At 31.6% G+C, this 22,283-nt stretch overlaps 1 protein-coding gene across 1 annotated transcript; it reads left to right on the top strand.

Annotated features, from left to right (window-relative positions):
* Nucleotides 1-19,467: 19,467 nt before the first annotated feature.
* LOC129754270 (uncharacterized) lies at nucleotides 19,468-20,743 on the top strand. The gene is made up of 2 exons (XM_055750228.1): nucleotides 19,468-19,633; nucleotides 19,987-20,743. The coding sequence occupies exons 1-2, from the start codon at nucleotides 19,529-19,531 to the stop codon at nucleotides 20,206-20,208; spliced, it is 327 nt and encodes a 108-aa protein (XP_055606203.1). The 5' UTR covers nucleotides 19,468-19,528; the 3' UTR covers nucleotides 20,209-20,743.
* Nucleotides 20,744-22,283: the final 1,540 nt, after the last annotated feature.

Genomic DNA, 22,283 nt, shown 5'->3' with positions numbered 1-22,283 from the left:
TTTACCATAACAACACACATGTCGGTCGAACGAAAAAAAAAAATATGAAAACATAACACCAAAACAATGTTGTCCGACCGGTTTCCGCTTGCATGCAGTTCAGGTGCAATGGAATGGCTAGGAAAGTGGAACGTATAGCCGAACCGAGTGTGGTTGCGGGAATTTAGGCGTTAACGGTTGTTGTGCTCGAAAAGGTTTTTTTTTCGAGCAGATCGTTGTTGTTCGAGTAAGCTGAATGTACAAACATATAGGGTAACGGACTTATTTTGGACCAGGGGAACTATTTTGGACCACCTAGTCTAGCACTCTTATAAAGCAGCTAATTATGAAAAATTTTAGTGCATTACATTAAGTACCTGGGCTTTAACTGTATCTGTTGAAATAAATCATGATTAGTTGCTTTATAAGAGAGCTAGACAAGGTGGTCCAAAATAGGTCCTCTGGTCTAAAATAAGTCCGTTACCCTATAATGTTCCAATTTATAGTCATATTTTTGTAATTTTTGTCATCTCTGTCATTTTTGTCAATTTGTTGATTTTATCATTCTGACATTTTTGTTATGACAAGTTTTGAAATTTTTGTCATTTTTGTAATGAATTTTTGACATTATAATCATTTTTGTAGATTTTTAAATTTAGGTAATTTTAGTCATTTTTGAATTTTTTTGTAATTTTGGTAATTTTGATAATTTTAATATTTTTAGTAAGTTTTGAAATTTTTGTCATTTTTGTCATTTTCATAATTTTTTTTAAATTTTTTTCAATTTTTGTCATTTTTGTCATTTTTGTCATTTTTGTCATTTTTGTCATTTTTGTCATTTTTGTCATTTTTGTCATTTTTGTCATTTTTGTCATTTTTGTTATTTTTGTCATTTTTGTCATTTTTGTCATTTTTGTCATTTTTGTCATTTTTGTCATTTTTGTCATTTTTGTCATTTTTGTCATTTTTGTCATTTTTGTCATTTTTGTCATTTTTGTCATTTTTGTCATTTTTGTCATTTTTGTCATTTTTGTCATTTTTGTCATTTTTGTCATTTTTGTCATTTTTGTCATTTTTGTCATTTTTGTCATTTTTGTCATTTTTGTCATTTTTGTCATTTTTGTCATTTTTGTCATTTTTGTCATTTTTGTCATTTTTGTCATTTTTGTCATTTTTGTCATTTTTGTCATTTTTGTCATTTTTGTCATTTTTGTCATTTTTGTCATTTTTGTCATTTTTGTCATTTTTGTCATTTTTGTCATTTTTGTCATTTTTGTAATTTTTGTGATTTTTGTAATTTTTGTGATTTGTGTAATTTTTGTCATTTTTGTCATTTTTGTAATTTTTGTAATTTTTGTAATTTTTGTAATTTTTGTAATTTTTGTAATTTTTGTAATTTTTGTAATTTTTGTAATTTTTGTAATTTTTGTAATTTTTGTAATTTTTGTAATATTTGTCATTTTTGTCATTTTTGTCATTTTTGTCATTTTTGTCATTTTTGTCATTTTTGTCATTTTCGTCATTTTTGTCATTTTTGTCATTTTTGTCATTTTTGTCATTTTTGTCATTTTTGTCATTTTTGTCATTTTTGTCATTTTTGTCATTTTTGTCATTTTTGTCATTTTTGTCATTTTTGTCATTTTTGTCATTTTTGTCATTTTTGTCATTTTTGTCATTTTTGTCATTTTTGTCATTTTTGTCATTTTTGTCATTTTTGTCATTTTTGTCATTTTTGTCATTTTTGTCATTTTTGTCATTTTTGTCATTTTTGTCATTTTTGTCATTTTTGTCATTTTTGTCATTTTTGTCATTTTTGTCATTTTTGTCATTTTTGTCATTTTTGTCATTTTTGTCATTTTTGTCATTTTTGTCATTTTTGTCATTTTTGTCATTTTTGTCATTTTTGTCATTTTTGTCATTTTTGTCATTTTTGTCATTTTTATCATTTTTGTAATTTTTGTCATTTTTGTCATTTTTGTCATTTTTGTCATTTTTGTCATTTTTGTCATTTTTGTCATTTTTGTCATTTTTGTCATTTTTGTCATTTTTGTCATTTTTGTCATTTTTGTCATTTTTATCATTTTTGTCATTTTTGTCATTTTTGTCATTTTTGTCATTTTTGTCATTTTTGTCATTTTTGTCATTTTTGTCATTTTTGTCATTTTTGTCATTTTTGTCATTTTTGTCATTTTTGTCATTTTTGTCATTTTTGTCATTTTTGTCATTTTTGTCATTTTTGTCATTTTTGTCATTTTTGTCATTTTTGTCATTTTTGTCATTTTTGTCATTTTTGTCATTTTTGTCATTTTTGTCATTTTTGTCATTTTTGTCATTTTTGTCATTTTTGTCATTTTTGTCAATTTGGTCATTTTTGTCATTTTGTCATTTTTGTCATTTTTGTCATTTTTGTCATTTTTGTCATTTTTGTCATTTTTGTGATTTTTGTCATTTTTGTAACTTTTGTAATTTTTGTCAATTTTGTCATTTTTGTTATTTTTGTGATTTTTGTCATTTTGGTCATTTTGGTCATTTTTGCCATTTTCGTCATTTTCGTCATTTTTGTCATTTTTGTCATTTTTATCATTTTTATCATTTTTGTCATTTTTGTCATTTTTGTCATTTTTGTCATTTTTGTCATTTGTGTCATTTTTGTCATTTTTGTCATTTTTGTCATTTTTGTCATTTTTGTCATTTTTGTCATTTTTGTCATTTTTGTCATTTTTGTCATTTTTGTCATTTTTGTCATTTTTGTCATTTTTGTCATTTTTGTCATTTTTGTCATTTTTGTCATTTTTGTCATTTTTGTCATTTTTGTCATTTTTGTCATTTTTGTCATTTTTGTCATTTTTGTCATTTTTGTCATTTTTGTCATTTTTGTCATTTTTGTCATTTTTGTCATTTTTGTCATTTTTGTCATTTTTGTAATTTTAGTAATTTTTGTCATTTTTGTTATTCTGGTAATTTTTATTTTTAATTTTTGTAAGTACCGTCATTTTTGTAATTTTTGTAATTTTTGTAAATTTTGTCATTTTTGTAATTTTTGTAATTTTTGTTATTTTTGTAATTTTTATCATTTTGGTAATTTTTGTCATTTCTGTCATTTTTGTCATTTTTGTAATTTTCGTAATTTTGCGTAATTTTTGTAATTTTTGTCATTTTTGTCATTTTTGTAATTTTTGTAATTTTTGTAATTTTTGTAATTTTTGTAATTTTTGTAATTTTTGTAATTTTTGTCATTTTTGTAATTTTTGTAATTTTTGTAATTTTTGTAATTTTTGTAATTTTTGTAATTTTTGTAATTTTTGTAATTTTTGTAATTTTTGTAATTTTTGTAATTTTTGTAATTTTTGTAATTTTTGTAATTTTTGTAATTTTTGTAATTTTTGTAATTTTTGTAATTTTTGTAATTTTTGTAATTTTTGTAATTTTTGTAATTTTTGTTATTTTAATAATTTTTGTAATTTTTGTAATTTTTGTAATTTTTGATATTTTCGTCATTTTTGTAATTTTTGTAATTTTTGTAATTTTTGTAATTTTTGTAATTTTTGTAATTTTTGTAATTTTTGTAATTTTTGTAATTTTTGTAATTTTTGTAATTTTTGTAATTTTTGTAATTTTTGTAATTTTTGTAATTTTTGTCATTTTTGTCATTTTTGTAATTTTTGTAATTTTTGTAATTTTTGTAATTTTTGTAATTTTTGTAATTTTTGTCATTTTTGTAATTTTTGTAATTTTTGTAATTTTTGTAATTTTTGTAATTTTTATAATTTTTGTAATTTTTGTAATTTTTGTAATTTTTGTAATTTTTGTAATTTTTGTAATGTTTGTAATTTTTGTAATTTTTGTAGTTTTTGTAATTTTTGTAATTTTTGTAATTTTTGTAATTTTTGTCATTTTTGTAATTTTTGTAATTTTTGTAATTTTTGTAATTTTTGTAATTTTTGTAATTTTTGTAATTTTTGTAATTTTTTAATTTTTGTAATTTTTGTAATTTTTGTAATTTTTGTAATTTTTGTAATTTTTGTAATTTTTGTAATTTTTGTAATTTTTGTAATTTTTGTAATTTTTAAAATTTTTGTAATTTTTGTAATTTTTGCAATTTTTGTAATTTTTGTAATTTTTGTAATTTTTTTAATTTTTGTAATTTTTGTAATTTTTGTAATTTTTGTAATTTTTGTAATTTTTGTAATTTTTGTAAATTTTGTCATTTTTGTAATTTTTGTAATTTTTGTTATTTTTGTAATTTTTATCATTTTGGTAATTTTTGTCATTTCTGTCATTTTTGTCATTTTTGTAATTTTCGTAATTTTTGTAATTTTTGTCATTTTTGTCATTTTTGTAATTTTTGTAATTTTTGTAATTTTTGTAATTTTTGTAATTTTTGTCATTTTTGTAATTTTTGTAATTTTTGTAATTTTTGTAATTTTTGTTATTTTTGTAATTTTTGTAATTTTTGTAATTTTTGTAATTTTTGTAATTTTTGTCATTTTTGTAATTTTTGTAATTTTTGTAATTTTTGTAATTTTTGTAATTTTTGTAATTTTTGTAATTTTTGTAATTTTTGTAATTTTCGTAATTTTTGTAATTTTTGTAATTTTTGTAATTTTTGTAATTTTTGTAATTTTTGTAATTTTTGTAATTTTTGTAATTTTTGTAATTTTTGTAATTTTTGTAATTTTTGTAATTTTTGTAATTTTTGTAATTTTTGTAATTTTTGTAATTTTTGTAATTTTTGTAATTTTTGTAATTTTTGTAATTTTTGTAATTTTTGTAATTTTTGTAATTTTTGTAATTTTTGTAATTTTTGTAATATTTGTAATTTTTGTAATTTTTGTAATTTTTGTAATTTTTGTAATTTTTGTAATTTTTGTAATTTTTGTAATTTTTGTAATTTTTGTAATTTTTGTAATTTTTGTAATTTTTGTAATTTTTGTAATTTTTGTAATTTTTGTAATTTTTGTAATTTTTGTAATTTTTGTAATTTTTGTAATTTTTGTAATTTTTGTAATTTTTGTAATTTTTGTAATTTTTGTAATTTTTGTAATTTTTGTAATTTTTGTAATTTTTGTAATTTTTGTAATTTTTGTCATTTTTGTAATTTTTTTAATTTTTGTAATTTTTGTAATTTTTGTCATTTTTGTAATTTTTGTCATTTTTGTCATTTTTGTCATTTTTGTCATTTTTGTCATTTTTGTCATTTTTGTCATTTTTGTCATTTTTGTCATTTTTGTCATTTTTGTCATTTTTGTCATTATTGTCATTATTGTCATGCAGGAGGTATGCTGGAAGGGCTCCACGGTACGAACGTATCCAGATGGTCGTGCCATCTACCAGAGCTGCGGCAACACACACGAGCTTGGAACAGCTTTTATAGTGATGGGAAAGATGCAAAAGCGCGTGATCGGGTGGTGGCCGATCAACTCACGAATGTGCCGGTTGAGAATCAAGGGCCGGTTCTTCAACATCAGCATCATCAACGTGCACAGCCCTCACCTCGGAAGTACCGGTGACGACAAAGACGAATTCTACGCGCAGCTGGAGCGTGAATACGACCGTTGCCCAAAACATGATATCAAGATCGTCATCGGGGATTTCAATGCTCAGGTCGGCCAGGAGGAGGAATTTAAACCGACAATTGGAAGGTTCAGCGCGCACCAGCTGACCAACGAAAACGGCCTCAGACTCATTGATTTCGCCGCCTCCAAACGAATGGCCGTACGTAGTACCTTTTTTCAGCACCGCCTCCCACACAAGTACACCTGGAGATCACCGTACCAAACGCAATCACAGATCGACCACGTTTTGATCGACAGCCGGCACTTTTCGGACATCATCGACGTCAGATCCTGTCGGGGCGCCAACATCGAGTCGGACCATTATCTGGTGATGGTGAAGATGCGCCCAAAACTCTCCGTAGTGAACAACAAGCGAAACCGGCGCCCGCCTCGGTTAAACATCGCGCGACTGAAGCAACCTGAGGTCGCGGCAGACTACGCGCAATCGGTCGAAGCAGCGCTGCCGGCAGAGGGCGAGCTTGACGAAGCCCCTCTCGAGGACTGTTGGGATACCATCAAAACAGCCATCAACAGTGCTGCGGAGAACGTCATCGGTTATGTGGAGCGATCTCGACGGAACGACTGGTTCGACGAGGAGTGTAGGAGGGTGATGGACGAAGAAAATGCCGCGCGGGCGGCAGTAGTGCAAAGAGGCACCCGTCGAAATGTGGAAAATCACCGACAGCGGAAGAGGCAGCGAGTCCGAATTTTCCAGGAGAAAAAGCGCCGCCTGGAGGAGGAGGAGCTCGAGGAGCTGGAGCAGCTGCATCGTTCCCAAGAAACACGAAAGTTCTATCAGAAAATCAACGCATCCCGCAAAGGCTTCGTGCCGCAAGCCGAAATGTGCCGGGATAAGGACGGGGGTATCCTGACGGACAATCGTGAGGTGATCAAAAGGTGGAAGCAGCACTTCGATGAACACCTGAACGGCGCACATGCAGGAGATCAAGACGGTGGGGGAAGGTACATCGCCGGCGTAGCCAACGACGAAGAGGAGCCACTCCCAACGATGAGTGAAGTTAAGGAAGCCATTCGCCAGCTGAATAGAAACAAGTCGGCTGGGAAGGATGGCATCGCAGCTGAACTCATCAAAATGGGCCCGGACAGGTTGGCCGATTGCCTACATCGGTTGATAATCCGGATCTGGGACATAGAACAGCTACCGGAGGAGTGGAAGGAGGGGGTAATATGCCCCATCTACAAGAAGGGCGACAAATTGGACTGTGAGAACTACCGAGCGATCACTGTCCTCAACGCCGCCTACAAAGTGTTGTCCCGAATCCTACTCCGCCGCCTAACGCCACAAGCAAACAGATTCGTGGGAAGTCATCAGGCCGGCTTCATGGAGGGACGGTCTACGACGGACCAGATATTCACATTGCGGCAAATCCTCCAAAAATGCCGTGAACACCAAGTCCCTACGCATCATCTATTCATCGACTTCAAAGCCGCATACGACACGATCGACCGTAACGAGCTATGGAAAATCATGGACGAGAACGGCTTTTCCGGGAAGCTGATCAGACTGATCAAGGCGACGATGGATGGAACGCAGTGCTGTGTGCGGATTTCGGGTGAATTGTCGAGTTCATTCGAATCGCGCAGGGGGCTTCGACAAGGTGATGGTCTATCCTGCATGATGTTCAACGTGGCGCTAGAAGGTGTTATTCGACGAGCGGTGGGCGAAATGCGGGGCACGATTTTCAACAGATCCAGTCAACTTATCTGCTTTGCCGATGAATCATCTGTGGCGGTGGAAGACATCTACCGCAAACTGAAACGCGAAGCAGGAAGGATTGGGTTGATGATTAATACGTCCAAGACGAAGTACATGCTGGCCTGCGGATCCGAGACCGACCGAACCCGCTTGTCCAGTAATAACAAGGTCACGATCGACGGCGACGAGCTGGAGATAGTCGAAGACTTTGTCTATCTCGGCTCACTGGTGACCGCAGACAATGACACCAGCCGTGAGATCCGGAGGCGAATTATCAGCGGAAGTCGTGCCTACTATGGACTCCACAAGCAACTGCGGTCGAGAAGACTTAGCCCTCGCACGAAGTGTAACCTGTATATGACGCTCATTAGACCGGTTGTTCTCTACGGGCACGAGACATGGATATTGCTCGAGGAGGACCTGCGTACACTCGGAGTATTCGAGCGACGAGTGTTAAGAACCATCTTTGGCGGCGTACAGGAGAACGGAGTGTGGAGGCGAAGGATGAACCACGAGCTCGCGCGCCTCTACGGCGAACCCAGTATTCAGAAGGTGGTGAAGGCTGGCCGGATACGCTGGGCGGGACATGTTGCGAGAATGCCGGACGACTGTCCTGCAAAACAGGTGTTCGCTACGAATCCGGTAGGAACAAGACGAGCGGGGGCGCAACGAGCGAGGTGGTTAGACCAAGTGGAGCGTGATCTGGCGAACGTGGGGTGCCCGAGAAATTGGAGAACGGTTGCTTTGAACCGAGTGAATTTTAGGAATTATGTTCGTCAAGTTATGTCGTGAGACGGAATACTATGTAAATAATAAAATAATGTCATTATTGTCATTTTTGTCATTTTTGTAATTTTTGTCATTTTTGTCATTTTTGTCATTTTTGTCATTTTTGTCATTTTTGTCATTTTTGTCATTTTTGTCATTTTTGTCATTTTTGTCATTTTTGTCATTTTTGTCATTTTTGTCATTTTTGTCATTTTTGTCATTTTTGTCATTTTTGTCATTTTTGTCATTTTTGTCATTTTTGTCATTTTTGTCATTTTTGTCATTTTTGTCATTTTTGTCATTTTTGTCATTTTTGTCATTTTTGTCATTTTTGTCATTATGTCATTTTTGTCATTTTTGTCATTTTTGTCATTTTTGTCATTTTTGTCATTTTTGTCATTTTTGTCATTTTTGTCATTTTTGTCATTTTTGTCATTTTTGTCATTTTTGTCATTTTTGTCATTTTTGTCATTTTTGTCATTTTTGTCATTTTTGTCATTTTTGTCATTTTTGTCATTTTTGTCATTTTTGTCATTTTTGTCATTTTTGTCATTTTTGTCATTTTTGTCATTTTTGTCATTTTTGTCATTTTTGTCATTTTTGTCATTTTTGTCATTTTTGTCATTTTTGTCATTTTTGTCATTTTTGTCATTTTTGTCATTTTTGTCATTTTTGTCATTTTTGTCATTTTTGTCATTTTTGTCATTTTTGTGATTTTTGTCATTTTTGTCATTTTTGTCATTTTTGTCATTTTTGTCATTTTTGTCATTTTTGTCATTTTTGTCATTTTTGTCATTTTTGTCATTTTTGTCATTTTTGTCATTTTTGTCATTTTTGTCATTTTTGTCATTTTTGTCATTTTTGTCATTTTTGTCATTTTTGTCATTTTTGTCATTTTTGTCATTTTTGTCATTTTTGTCATTTTTGTCATTTTTGTCATTTTTGTCATTTTTGTCATTTTTGTCATTTTTGTCATTTTTGTCATTTTTGTCATTTTTGTCATTTTTGTCATTTTTGTCATTTTTGTCATTTTTGTCATTTTTGTCATTTTTGTCATTTTTGTCATTTTTGTCATTTTTGTCATTTTTGTCATTTTTGTCATTTTTGTCATTTTTGTCATTTTTGTCATTTTTGTCATTTTTGTCATTTTTGTCATTTTTGTCATTTTTGTCATTTTTGTCATTTTTGTCATTTTTGTCATTTTTGTGATTTTTGTCATTTTGGTCATTTTTGCCATTTTCGTCATTTTCGTCATTTTTGTCATTTTTGTCATTTTTGTCATTTTTATCATTTTTATCATTTTTGTCATTTTTGTCATTTTTGTCATTTTTGTCATTTTTGTCATTTGTGTCATTTTTGTCATTTTTGTCATTTTTGTCATTTTTGTCATTTTTGTCATTTTTGTCATTTTTGTCATTTTTGTCATTTTTGTCATTTTTGTCATTTTTGTCATTTTTGTCATTTTTGTCATTTTTGTCATTTTTGTCATTTTTGTCATTTTTGTCATTTTTGTCATTTTTGTCATTTTTGTCATTTTTGTCATTTTTGTCATTTTTGTCATTTTTGTCATTTTTGTCATTTTTGTCATTTTTGTCATTTTTGTCATTTTTGTCATTTTTGTCATTATGTCATTTTTGTCATTTTTGTCATTTTTGTCATTTTTGTCATTTTTGTCATTTTTGTCATTTTTGTCATTTTTGTCATTTTTGTCATTTTTGTCATTTTTGTCATTTTTGTCATTTTTGTCATTTTTGTCATTTTTGTCATTTTTGTCATTTTTGTCATTTTTGTCATTTTTGTCATTTTTGTCATTTTTGTCATTTTTGTCATTTTTGTCATTTTTGTCATTTTTGTCATTTTTGTCATTTTTGTCATTTTTGTCATTTTTGTCATTTTTGTCATTTTTGTCATTTTTGTCATTTTTGTCATTTTTGTCATTTTTGTCATTTTTGTGATTTTTGTCTTTTTGGTCATTTTTGCCATTTTCGTCATTTTCGTCATTTTTGTCATTTTTGTCATTTTTGTCATTTTTATCATTTTTATCATTTTTGTCATTTTTGTCATTTTTGTCATTTTTGTCTTTTTTTTCATTTGTGTCATTTTTGTCATTTTTGTCATTTTTGTCATTTTTGTCATTTTTGTCATTTTTGTCATTTTTGTCATTTTTGTCATTTTTGTCATTTTTGTCATTTTTGTCATTTTTGTCATTTTTGTCATTTTTGTCATTTTTGTCATTTTTGTCATTTTTGTCATTTTTGTCATTTTTGTCATTTTTGTCATTTTTGTCATTTTTGTCATTTTTGTCATTTTTGTCATTTTTGTCATTTTTGTCATTTTTGTCATTTTTGTCATTTTTGTCATTTTTGTCATTTTTGTCATTTTTGTCATTTTTGTCATTTTTGTCATTTTTGTCATTTTTGTCATTTTTGTCATTTTTGTCATTTTTGTCATTTTTGTCATTTTTGTCATTTTTGTCATTTTTGTCATTTTTGTCATTTTTGTCATTTTTGTCATTTTTGTCATTTTTGTCATTTTTGTCATTTTTGTCATTTTTGTCATTTTTGTCATTTTTGTCATTTTTGTCATTTTTGTCATTTTTGTCATTTTTGTCATTTTTGTCATTTTTGTCATTTTTGTCATTTTTGTCATTTTTGTCATTTTTGTCATTTTTGTCATTTTTGTCATTTTTGTCATTTTTGTCATTTTTGTCATTTTTGTCATTTTTGTCATTTTTGTCATTTTTGTCATTTTTGTCATTTTTGTCATTTTTGTCATTTTTGTCATTTTTGTCATTTTTGTCATTTTTGTCATTTTTGTCATTTTTGTCATTTTTGTCATTTTTGTCATTTTTGTCATTTTTGTCATTTTTGTCATTTTTGTCATTTTTGTCATTTTTGTCATTTTTGTCATTTTTGTCATTTTTGTCATTTTTGTCATTTTTGTCATTTTTGTCATTTTTGTCATTTTTGTCATTTTTGTCATTTTTGTCATTTTTGTCATTTTTGTCATTTTTGTCATTTTTGTCATTTTTGTCATTTTTGTCATTTTTGTCATTTTTGTCATTTTTGTCATTTTTGTCATTTTTGTCATTTTTGTCATTTTTGTCATTTTTGTCATTTTTGTCATTTTTGTCATTTTTGTCATTTTTGTCATTTTTGTCATTTTTGTCATTTTTGTCATTTTTGTCATTTTTGTCATTTTTGTCATTTTTGTCATTTTTGTCATTTTTGTGATTTTTGTCATTTTTGTAACTTTTGTAATTTTTGTCAATTTTGTCATTTTTGTTATTTTTGTCATTTTTGTCATTTTGGTCATTTTTGCCATTTTCGTCATTTTCGTCATTTTTGTCATTTTTGTCATTTTTGTCATTTTTATCATTTTTATCATTTTTGTCATTTTTGTCATTTTTGTCATTTTTGTCATTTTTGTCATTTTTGTCATTTGTGTCATTTTTGTCATTTTTGTCATTTTTGTCATTTTTGTCATTTTTGTCATTTTTGTCATTTTTGTCATTTTTGTCATTTTTGTCATTTTTGTCATTTTTGTCATTTTTGTCATTTTTGTCATTTTTGTCATTTTTGTCATTTTTGTCATTTTTGTCATTTTTGTCATTTTTGTCATTTTTGTCATTTTTGTCATTTTTGTCATTTTTGTCATTTTTGTCATTTTTGTCATTTTTGTCATTTTTGTCATTTTTGTCATTTTTGTCATTTTTGTCATTTTTGTCATTTTTGTCATTTTTGTCATTTTTGTCATTTTTGTCATTTTTGTCATTTTTGTCATTTTTGTCATTTTTGTCATTTTTGTCATTTTTGTCATTTTTGTCATTTTTGTCATTTTTGTCATTTTTGTCATTTTTGTCATTTTTGTCATTTTTGTCATTTTTGTCATTTTTGTCATTTTTGTCATTTTTGTCATTTTTGTCATTTTTGTCATTTTTGTCATTTTTGTCATTTTTGTCATTTTTGTCATTTTTGTCATTTTTGTCATTTTTGTCATTTTTGTCATTTTTGTCATTTTTGTCATTTTTGTCATTTTTGTCATTTTTGTCATTTTTGTCATTTTCGTAATTTTCGTCTTTTCGTTCATTTTTGTCATTTTTGTCGTTTCTTCAACTTTGATGAAAAAAACTCAAGTTTTCTGATAAGATTGTCATACTGAGTCAATGAAGATATTTTTTCAAAATCAAACTCTGAACAAATCCTTATAAGATTAAATAGGATTTTCTCCATATGAAAGATACTAAATTTTTGGTTTTCTAATACTGCATCTTACTTATACCTTCTTTTTTGATGTACTCGTTTTAACCTGAAATTAGGTATCAGCTTCAGAATTTCCACTTTCGAAACATCTCTGAGTTGGTAAAATCTTATTGAAACTGTTCAAATATCCTTAGGGAGTGGTACAGAACAAATATATTTGGCGGCCCTTTTAAAATTTAAAAAATTGTTAAGCCGAAGCGTTTTAATATTATAAATGTCAGAAATTACAAAATTTTATCCAGTTTTTTCCCTTGTAAATGTGAATTTCTCTAGCCCTCTCACACGTGGTTGAACTCGCAGCACATGGATCCTGATTTTCTCTGTGGTGCCTATCCGATCATAAATCTAAATATTGAAAGCCCGAACCAAACCGAACCGAAGCCCAAAACGCAGCAGAAAGCAATATTCATCGCATCGATGCTTTTCCGATGAATGATTTTCCCTCGAGTGAGAACCAACCCACCGGAAGTAATGGTTCCAATCATTAAATGGAAAGGCGGCTCGTCTCGTTTCCCTGTGGTGGTGGACCACTTTCCTCGGATTCAAAACAACCCAACAGGATGCCTACGGGAAACAATTCAACAACGTGGCAGAGGGAAGGACGAAATGAGAAGCATCTTTGACTTTCGCATTCACAAACACTTCATGCCTAACCTAGCCTGGCCTAATAGCAGCATAGGGGACCGGAAATAGTAGTGGGTAGAACTCATATCGGAGCACAGAAAGAGCTTAGTGGCATTTGGGAACATGAGTGAGGAAAACAGCATCCACCCGGTTAGTTATCTGGCATTAAATGATGCATGATACGATGAGGTCCTCCTGAATGTGACCGTAAATTCCACCACCTGGCTGAGCTGGATGCACGAAATGTTCTGTGGAGGGCTCTATTCAACTGTATGTAGGTTCGCTGGGACTTTGAGGATGACGACGACGAATTTGAACATTTTTAAGTAATATCCCTGGAGTCATCATCGGGGCAATTTTGCACCTTCAATAGTTGGAGGATTGCAGATATTGTTAACCAATAGTTTTTGTGACATTTATTTAACCGCTAATTTATGCTTATTTTGACAAATTTTGACAAATATCTAACAGTCTAACAATCTTCAATATGTTGCTTCATCGTATGGCATTGCCAAATTCCACATGTGACCCTTTATTGCAAATAACTGGAACCCTGCCAGCTGGCTTAACCACATCATCATTTTCTGTCATTCAACCATCATCATCGTCATGGTAATCATCAACATTACTAGATCCTTTACCATCATCATACTCCCGTTTGCCGATAGTATAATGAAACCTAAATCAACAAGACAATGGGCATCTAATTAAAATCCTGCTGGAGATTCGTCTCTAATGGGTCTAATTAATTGAATGATAAAACCAAAGCACAATGGCTTGTTGTCGGAATGTGTTTAGTACTTAGACCCAGCCAGCATCCAGCAACTTTTTCTAGGCAGCTTCCCCTAGGTAGATTTTCATCTGCGGAAGCAACTGAGGATGTAGGTACTAAATGGCTCCTGGCACGGTGCATTAACTCGTCTCAATTACCACGAAGTGCTGCAGCATGTGGACTCTTTTCAGCGAATGATTAGCGATTGATTTATGGTCGATTGATTAGTGGAAACTTAATCTGTGCAACGTCAAGCTATTCATGTGTTCTCATCTCATTAATTAAACGGAGTAATGTCTGGGCAATTTGGGTAATTGCACTCACAATTTTGAGAAGAAAATACTTTTTTTCAACGTTTTCTATGTGAATATTTGCTCATAAAGTTGGGTTCATAAAAGAACGAAAAAGCGCAGAGCAACGCACAAACTGCCTACTTTGACAGGCTTCCATTTCTCACACCGTAGATATTTTTTCATGAAACTTTCACACAAGCTACGTTAAAATAAAAAACTCGTCATTCATTGAGTTTTCAACATTCCGCGTGTACTAGGAAGAGAGATGGAGCTTTTCTAGTAATAGTAGGGAAACTTGAGATTGCCTCACAAAATTAGCTATACAGGGCCATTTACAGTTCTCGTAAAAATGATCGTGAAAAAATCATATTTTGTCAGCAATTCAAGAAATGATATTTCAGCCAGACCCGTTTTTTTTAAATTGAGGCCCTCAGGATCAGAGGGGTGCAAGTGCCAAAATCATCAATTTTGAGTTAAGTATACCTAACGATTCTTCATGTTTCAATTTATATCCGGCGAAAAACTAAGATTTTTTATAATTTTATAAACACCTTTTTGATTGAATTAAAACTGATCGAATTCGAAAAATATATGAAAAATCGAGCACCTTAACAACTTTGAAGCGCGTTTTCTCGAAACTATCATTTAGGCACTTGAACCCCTCTGATCCCAATTACAATTGAGGCGCTCAAATCGATTATTCATGTTGTTAGAGTGTTCGTCGTCACTTAGGAGTGGAAAACTACTGTGAGGAAAATTCGATTAAACGCACAGCTATATTTTAACATTCGGGTAAACCGACCCACAATAATTGAACCAAAACAATACCAAATGTTGAGTACTCTAAAGAATTGAAGAAATTTAAGTTCTCATATGACAAAAATAGAGAAAAAAATAGATTTCTATGAGAAAATTCGTTTAAACGCACTTTAGCTTTTATTCATTGAATCAAAAATTAAGTATACATTTTGACAGTAAAATGTGGTTTGCTTTCGGTTCTGGCGAATAGTTTCGAAAATTTCTATTCTGCATTGAATTGACGAGATTTTCTAGCGTTTTTCCAGGAATTGATCGCCAGTATTCTCTCACAGCAGCCTCTAATTCCTTGACAGATCCGCACTTCTTTCCACCTTTGTACACAAGCTGAGCTAGGATGTCCCAAGGTTTTCTATCGGGTTTAGGTCTGGACTGCGAGCAGGCCAAACCAAAACCGTAATGTCTCGCTCCAAAAATCATCACATACTTGTCTTGCTGACATAGATGGCTGCGTTATCCTTTTAAAAAATGAAGTCTTCTGGCATAAAATCCTCAGCAAATGGAACCAGAACTTCTTCCATAAGTTCCACGTACTTTTCTGAATTCATCTTGGTGGAAATGGTAGCAATAAGGGGTTTTCCGTGACGTGAAAAAGCACCCCAAACCATAAACGTACCGCCTCCAAAATTTCACAGCAAAAAAAATGTAACTGTGGACGATGTAATTTATGACGATGTAAGCCAACCTATGTATTATTAATGATTTCGGATAAAATATTACATCTAAACGACTTACACGATCTGAACGCGTCATGCTGTGTAATATTACAACTTGCTATGTGGTATTACATCAAGTAGTCAATGTTTGTTCCAACTGACAATCAAAGCTGTTTTCGTTTCGAAAATTGAGAAATGGATTGTGGGGCTCAGAAGGATTTGTTTTGCTGGTAAGTCATATCAATATTTAAAATACATCTAAGCAAAACCATTGATCATAATTTATCTAAATTATTTTCAACTTTTAGACATTTTGGCCCTTGTTTAACAGCGATAGAAAAAAGTTCCGGAGATTGAAAACAACCGGATATGAAGGTGAGTATTTTGTGTTCAACTTTTTATTCTTTTTGTAAATTATTTCAAACGATGTTTACAGAAATGGATTGTCACCGTTTGCAGATGCGAAGTTCCATGACCGATGGCCATCCGAGGGACAGATCCAATGCATGCGGAACCTTGCAAATTAGTGTTTTGTTTATCGTGTTGAAGGCTCGCTGAACATGAGATGCTTAGATATCTGCAGAGTTTTCATCAAGGCAATCTATGAACAAACATTTCGTCAAGATTCTGATAAATTCAGGTAGGATTAGTTCTGTTTTTCACGGCTCCATTCTTCTAAGAAGCTGAGGCAAACAGTGCACCCCGAATTCGATCATCCCAAGAAAGGAAGTCCCGTGTGAAGAAAAAGTTTATCAAAGGTGTTATTTTAGAGGTATTTTTAGCCATCAAACTACAAAGACTTACAATGTTTTATTTTGATGTTTTTTAATATGGTGTTTTGTAAGTCATAATATTCATCAAATAAAATCATCTCTTTAGTTATTAATTCTGTTTAATTTTTATTATATTTTCGGATCCCTTCATAAACACAAAAATGCAAAACTGAAACTTAATTCTATGGATTAAATTTGAATCCCTATGTCGAAGGAAATCTTACACAATCAAATGTATTAGAAATTCAGACAAATTTTTAGCTGTTTTTTATTGTTATGCTCGAGTTAGTTTTTTACATACTTTTTCAACATCTGAAATATGTAGTAGCCTGGTACGTCAAAATAATGTAATATTAAATACATTTTGCGACTCTGGTTATGTGCACGTTTTTGATGTAATATCGCAACACTTTTTTTGCTGTGTTCGACTAAGCTTAACCTCGGGTTTCTTTCTCAAATCATGCCAGTAGTATGAACAACAATCAGGCCCGTCTAGATTGAATTTCTTTTCATCCGAAAACACCACTGTAGGAATGAAATGAAGGATATGAAAAAAAGAAATCAAATTTAATAAAAAAATAAATTAAAATGACAGTTGTTTTCGGCAACACTGAAGATAAATAAAATAAATTTCCTTTGCAACGTTTGCTATTTTGGCAACACTAGGCAAACAAACAAAACAAAGTCAGTCATTGATCTATTCTTGTGAGCGACAGACGTGTTTAAGTGAATCTTTGAATTGAGATTCGTAAAATCACGACAACCACATAATTCCATTCATTTCTCCAAGTTATGTACTTTTTGGCGAAATCCAATCTCGCCTGAATATGAGCTTGAGACAAATTCGGTTTCTTGGCCTTTTTGGTGTACTTAAAGAGTCCAGAATCTCGTAGTATCTGCGCAATTCGCTTGTTGGTAATTGGGAGCCCAAGTTCCTTCTTAATTTCGGTTGCATTGTACCTTCCAGTTCGAGCCAGCTCCAGAATTCATTTTCGTTCACGATTGCTGATTTTTGTATTTCCCTTGGTTTTCTTCTTTACACCGTATTTTTCACCTTTCTTCAGCAAATTTCGAATTGCTGTTTCGGATCTGTTTATCCTCCTTGCTTTTTCACGATTGCTCATACCGGTTTTCTTCAGTTCAAGAGCAACTTTTTGTATCTACCTTTCGCCATTTCAAAAATCACACCATCAAAATGCCAGGATTGACTAAGCAGAAAGCAGAACAAAGCGCCCTTACACTACTACAAGACCAAAATGACAGAACGCAAAAGTTTTGATATCGCAGGTAAGCGAAATGCATACTTTTCATGGTGTGCGTTTAAACGAATTTTCCATCCTAAATTCGAATTTTGTATCGTATTCAAAATACACACAATTTTAAATTGAGTCATTACAGTTTTAAGTTGCACACCCAATGACTAATAGCATACAGATTTGTTGACATGTTTTAGATCCCTTAATGAAGCATAATCTAACAAAAAAAAAGCATGCGTTTAAACGAGTTTTCTCTACTGTAGTAGACGTTAGTAACAGCTGTAAGTGTCAAGAGGTGAAAAAGGTGTTTAACACGTCTGCGTTGAAGTCTTGGCTTGCGTCGTTCGTTTGGAACTATTATGAATTTCCTCTTTGCGCAAATTACACCATAGTTGTTTGGCTGGCATATCACGAGAGAAACACCTGACGTTATGCTGACAGATGTTTCTCTCGTGATATTCCAGCCGTGTAATTTGCGCAGAGAGGGAAACCTTCTAGATGTTTGTGTTTCGATTCCCCCGGTTTTCACTGCGAAAATTTCATCATTAGGGGCCGTTCACATACCACGTGAACATCTGAGGACTCAGGAGGAGGCGGTTCATTCTTATCCAAAAAAATTTATGGAAAAAAAACCGTTTTTAAACGTAACAAGATCAGATTATGGACCCAAATCTTCTGTGTTTTTGTTTATCAGAAAAAAAAGTAATTATCCAAATAATCAAATATCTACCTTTTTTCAAATACCAATGGCCCTCAGATGAAAAAAAAAAAATGAAAAAAAAAGAAAAAAATGTCAGAAATGACAAAAATGACAAAAATGACAAAAATGACAAAAATGACAAAAATGACAAAAATGACAAAAATGACAAAAATGACAAAAATGACAAAAATGACAAAAATGACAAAAATGACAAAAATGACAAAAATGACAAAAATGACAAAAATGACAAAAATGACAAAAATGACAAAAATGACAAAAATGACAAAAATGACAAAAATGACAAAAATGACAAAAATGACAAAAATGACAAAAATGACAAAAATGACAAAAATGACAAAAATGACAAAAATGACAAAAATGACAAAAATGACAAAAATGACAAAAATGACAAAAATGACAAAAATGACAAAAATGACAAAAATGACAAAAATGACAAAAATGACAAAAATGACAAAAATGACAAAAATGACAAAAATGACAAAAATGACAAAAATGACAAAAATGACAAAAATGACAAAAATGACAAAAATGACAGAAATGACAAAAATGACAAAAATGACAAAAATGACAAAAATGACAAAAATGACAAAAATGACAAAAATGACAAAATTGACAAAAATGACAAAAATGACAAAAATGGCATAATGTTCTCTAATTTTTCTTTTGAAGGTTTTGGAATAATGCCTTTATTGTTCAGATTTGCCCTATTTTTTCCAATATTTCTGAAAAATTTCCCAAGTCCTGAATTGTCCGGCCATGCGGACAGGTGAATGAAATTTAACTATTGAAATCTTAGATAAACGAGAAACCCATACTTGAAGAAGATCTTATGCATTACACATCTGATTGGAAATCATCGACTAAAAAATTATTGAAACAATCGTTTTCATTTATTTTTATAAAAATCTACCAAATACCCACTATTCAGCATACTTATTCCTGTTTTTATTCGAAAATTAACACTAAAAAAGACCGCATAGAAGTGATAATGACCCAAAAGTCACATGGGACACTTTTGCGCAGAACTTTAGACTAGTCATTACTAACATAATTTGTTTACTGAAATCATAACTAATTAGGGTTTAGTTATATAATGTATGCAATTAAAGTTTCAAGTAACCGTGTGATTAGGATTTTAGTTATACTGAGCATTGTTTTTTTTTTCTTTTACCGGACACCATTATTTTACAAAAGAAAAAAAGTTAAGATTTCAACGACCTGATAAAAAATGTATAAAACGAGTAGCCCGCGAGCAACACGACCAGTTATCGTTCTCCAGCGAAATACGGAAACAGTATTTTAAGCTCGGATAAAGTTAAGTAAGACAAGGATATCAATGGCATATAAATTTACAATTTACTTCTTGGTGATGTGCTTGTGCCTTCGGATGAGCCTGGCCATGCCATCGTACGAAGACGACAGGATTGAGCTTGAAAAAGATGTAAGTATTTATATGAAGTTGTAAATCTACATATATATAAAGATAGTCCAATGCTTTAGAAATTTTGACTTCTTAGACAAAAAAAAACTACGTTTTTTTTTTCTTTTTCTATATGGTTTGTTCAATATTATATTAAATTATTTCAATTGTTTCAAAAACTCAAACTAGGCGTCTCAAACTGGGCGCCTCAAACAATTCAACAAGACAAAATTGAACTTTAGAACTCCTTTTTTTACCGTAGGCCTTTGACTGTTAAAGGGTACATATTAAATACAGATTATGATTTCAGGACGTTCCTCCGCCAAAAATTTCAATATTTCATTATTCTTCTCAATATTTTGTTCATTATTCAGCAACACGCTAGGCAAGCTCGATATTTGCTGGCAGAACCGTCTTTTTCGCCAAATGTCAATGCCAAACGGCAATCGGAGATTATCAACACGATACTTGGGCTACCGAGGGATATCGATAAAATGGGATACGACCAACCCTACCCTCCACGTCGCCCACCGTGGTACAAAGAAGGTGATAAACCCAAACGCACACTATTACAGAATCCGTTATTCAAGGAGTAAAAAGGTAAACAAACCCTACGTCACTTGCCAGCACCGAAAAAACTCTTCACATTAACGCTATGTGAAAATTTACATGGATTTTTGCCACCATAAAAATCACGTAAAACTTACGTGAATTGCAGAGCTCGCGCAACAAGCAGATTTCACGTAATGTTCATATGAGTTGTATGTTAAATCAACGTAGATCGAATGTGGGAAGGGATTCGTTCTGCTACATGTAATTCACGTAGATTTCATTGTCATATCAACGCAGGGAGTTTTCTCGGATAGTTTGACTAATATGTTTTGATTTTGAAAGTAATCTTTATTGTTCCACAAAATTACGCTTGCTCTTTTCCATTTTCAGAATTTTTTTCACTACTCACTTCATTCAAATTATAAAACACAAAAATTGGAATCTGTTTTGCCTCTAACAATTGCTTAGCCATCTCAGCTGTCTCAATTTTTATTCTTGTTGAAAAAAAATCAAAAATGTAAATAGCAACCATATAACAAAATATTATTACTTACGAAATAAATATCAGCTTCTCCATCACTCAGATTTTTTTTATTGTCTTGCTGCACCAACTGTCGGATCCGCGCTATATTGAGAACTGTATTCCTTCACACAGATTTTACGTGAATGCGCCATTCAGGTTTACGTGGACATCACATAGAATGCACAAAATCCCTCTGTATTTGACGGATCACTGGATTCTCACGTAAATCGAATGTGTCTTTGTTTTGACAGCAAAAAATCACGTAACGAGTGGCTACGTGAAAATCCAGGTAAATTTAACGTTCCTTTTTCGGTTGAGTGAGGATGTTAATGCATCCTAGGCGAGAATCGTAAACAGCAGTTGGCAATGATTTTTTTCTCTATAGTTTTCACTGTTGGTTGTTTGTTTGAAAATGCAACTGACGTCACGAATTGTCATGGTTACAATGTTTACAAAAAAAAAACTTTTACTAACTGAGATGTGTACACAGGTCGAACGTCGCCGTGCCACATCGTTTGCAGAATAGCAACGTCAACTACAGAATGTGCTTGAATTAAATTGAATAAAATGGTTGAATAATTGATTTGTTTAAAGTCGATCTTATTTTCTTGTAAGTCTTCGAAATTAAAATATTTAGAGTTTGAATGATAGGTGCAAGGTACACCGGGGTAAGTGGGGACGGGTTTTCGTACAGTTCAACTTTGAAAATACGCTTCAAATAAAAAATTACAAAAGAAACTTTAGTCCAGTGCACAGTGGTTCAGGACGGAACTTTATCATGACAAAATTAATTACAAAGATACTATAAGAGAAAGATAAATGGTGTTTTCAGCAAAAAAAGCTCATCAAACCATGTGCTTTAATAATCTTGAATCAAATATTAGGGTGTGTCATTTTTGCATGATTTACACATGAAAACTTTTTTCAGTGAACAGATGGAGCAAAACTGTGTTTTACAAAGTAGTAGCCAACTGTTTTCGGGGCAACTTTACCGAAGACACTACATACATATGACGTTTCGTAAGCGAGTAATGATTTTTTTAATAAGTGATCGAATCACGGAGAAAAAAGTATAGTATTTCCAACAATAATCCACTTAAAGGGTGATACGGTCAAAATTTGGTAAATATCAACTTGACGTATTTCTTTCCATTTTGCATTTAAAAACCCTGAACACCCCTCATTTTGGAGGTGTGTGTGTGTAGAATGTTGCTCCTATTTTGATTTTGGAATTCCCTCTTCGGTTGTCAAAATGCCGTCCAAGGAAGAAGAGCAGCGTATCAAAATTTTGCTCGCGCATCGCGAAAATCCGAGCTACTCGCACGCAAAGCTGGCAAAATCGCTAAAAGTTGCCAAATCAACCGTTACAAATGTAATTAAAGTGTTTGGGGAACGTTTGTCGAAAACCGGAAGCCGCTGAGACGACAAAGAGAGTTGCCGGTAGTTTCAAGCGAAACCCTAACCTCTCTCTACGAGATGCAGCAAATAAGCTGGGTGTATCGTCTACAACGAGCCGGACTATCGACTTCAAAGAAAGTAGTGACTCCAAATTGCGATGATAAACAAAATACGACGGCCAAAGCGCGATCCCGGAGG

This window comes from Uranotaenia lowii, chromosome 3 (genome assembly GCF_029784155.1).
Source record: "Uranotaenia lowii strain MFRU-FL chromosome 3, ASM2978415v1, whole genome shotgun sequence".
Classification (NCBI taxonomy): Eukaryota; Metazoa; Arthropoda; class Insecta; order Diptera; family Culicidae; genus Uranotaenia; species Uranotaenia lowii.
This window is presented reverse-complemented; position numbering and strand designations above follow the sequence as displayed.

Excerpts from the sequence above, each read along its gene's own strand:
- LOC129754270 (XM_055750228.1), top strand. The coding sequence starts at position 19,529 with ATGGCATATAAATTTACAATTTACTTCTTGGTGATGTGCTTGTGCCTT. Across the intron at positions 19,634-19,986 it reads GGATTGAGCTTGAAAAAGAT|CAACACGCTAGGCAAGCTCG; the intron begins GTAAGTATTTAT and ends TTCATTATTCAG.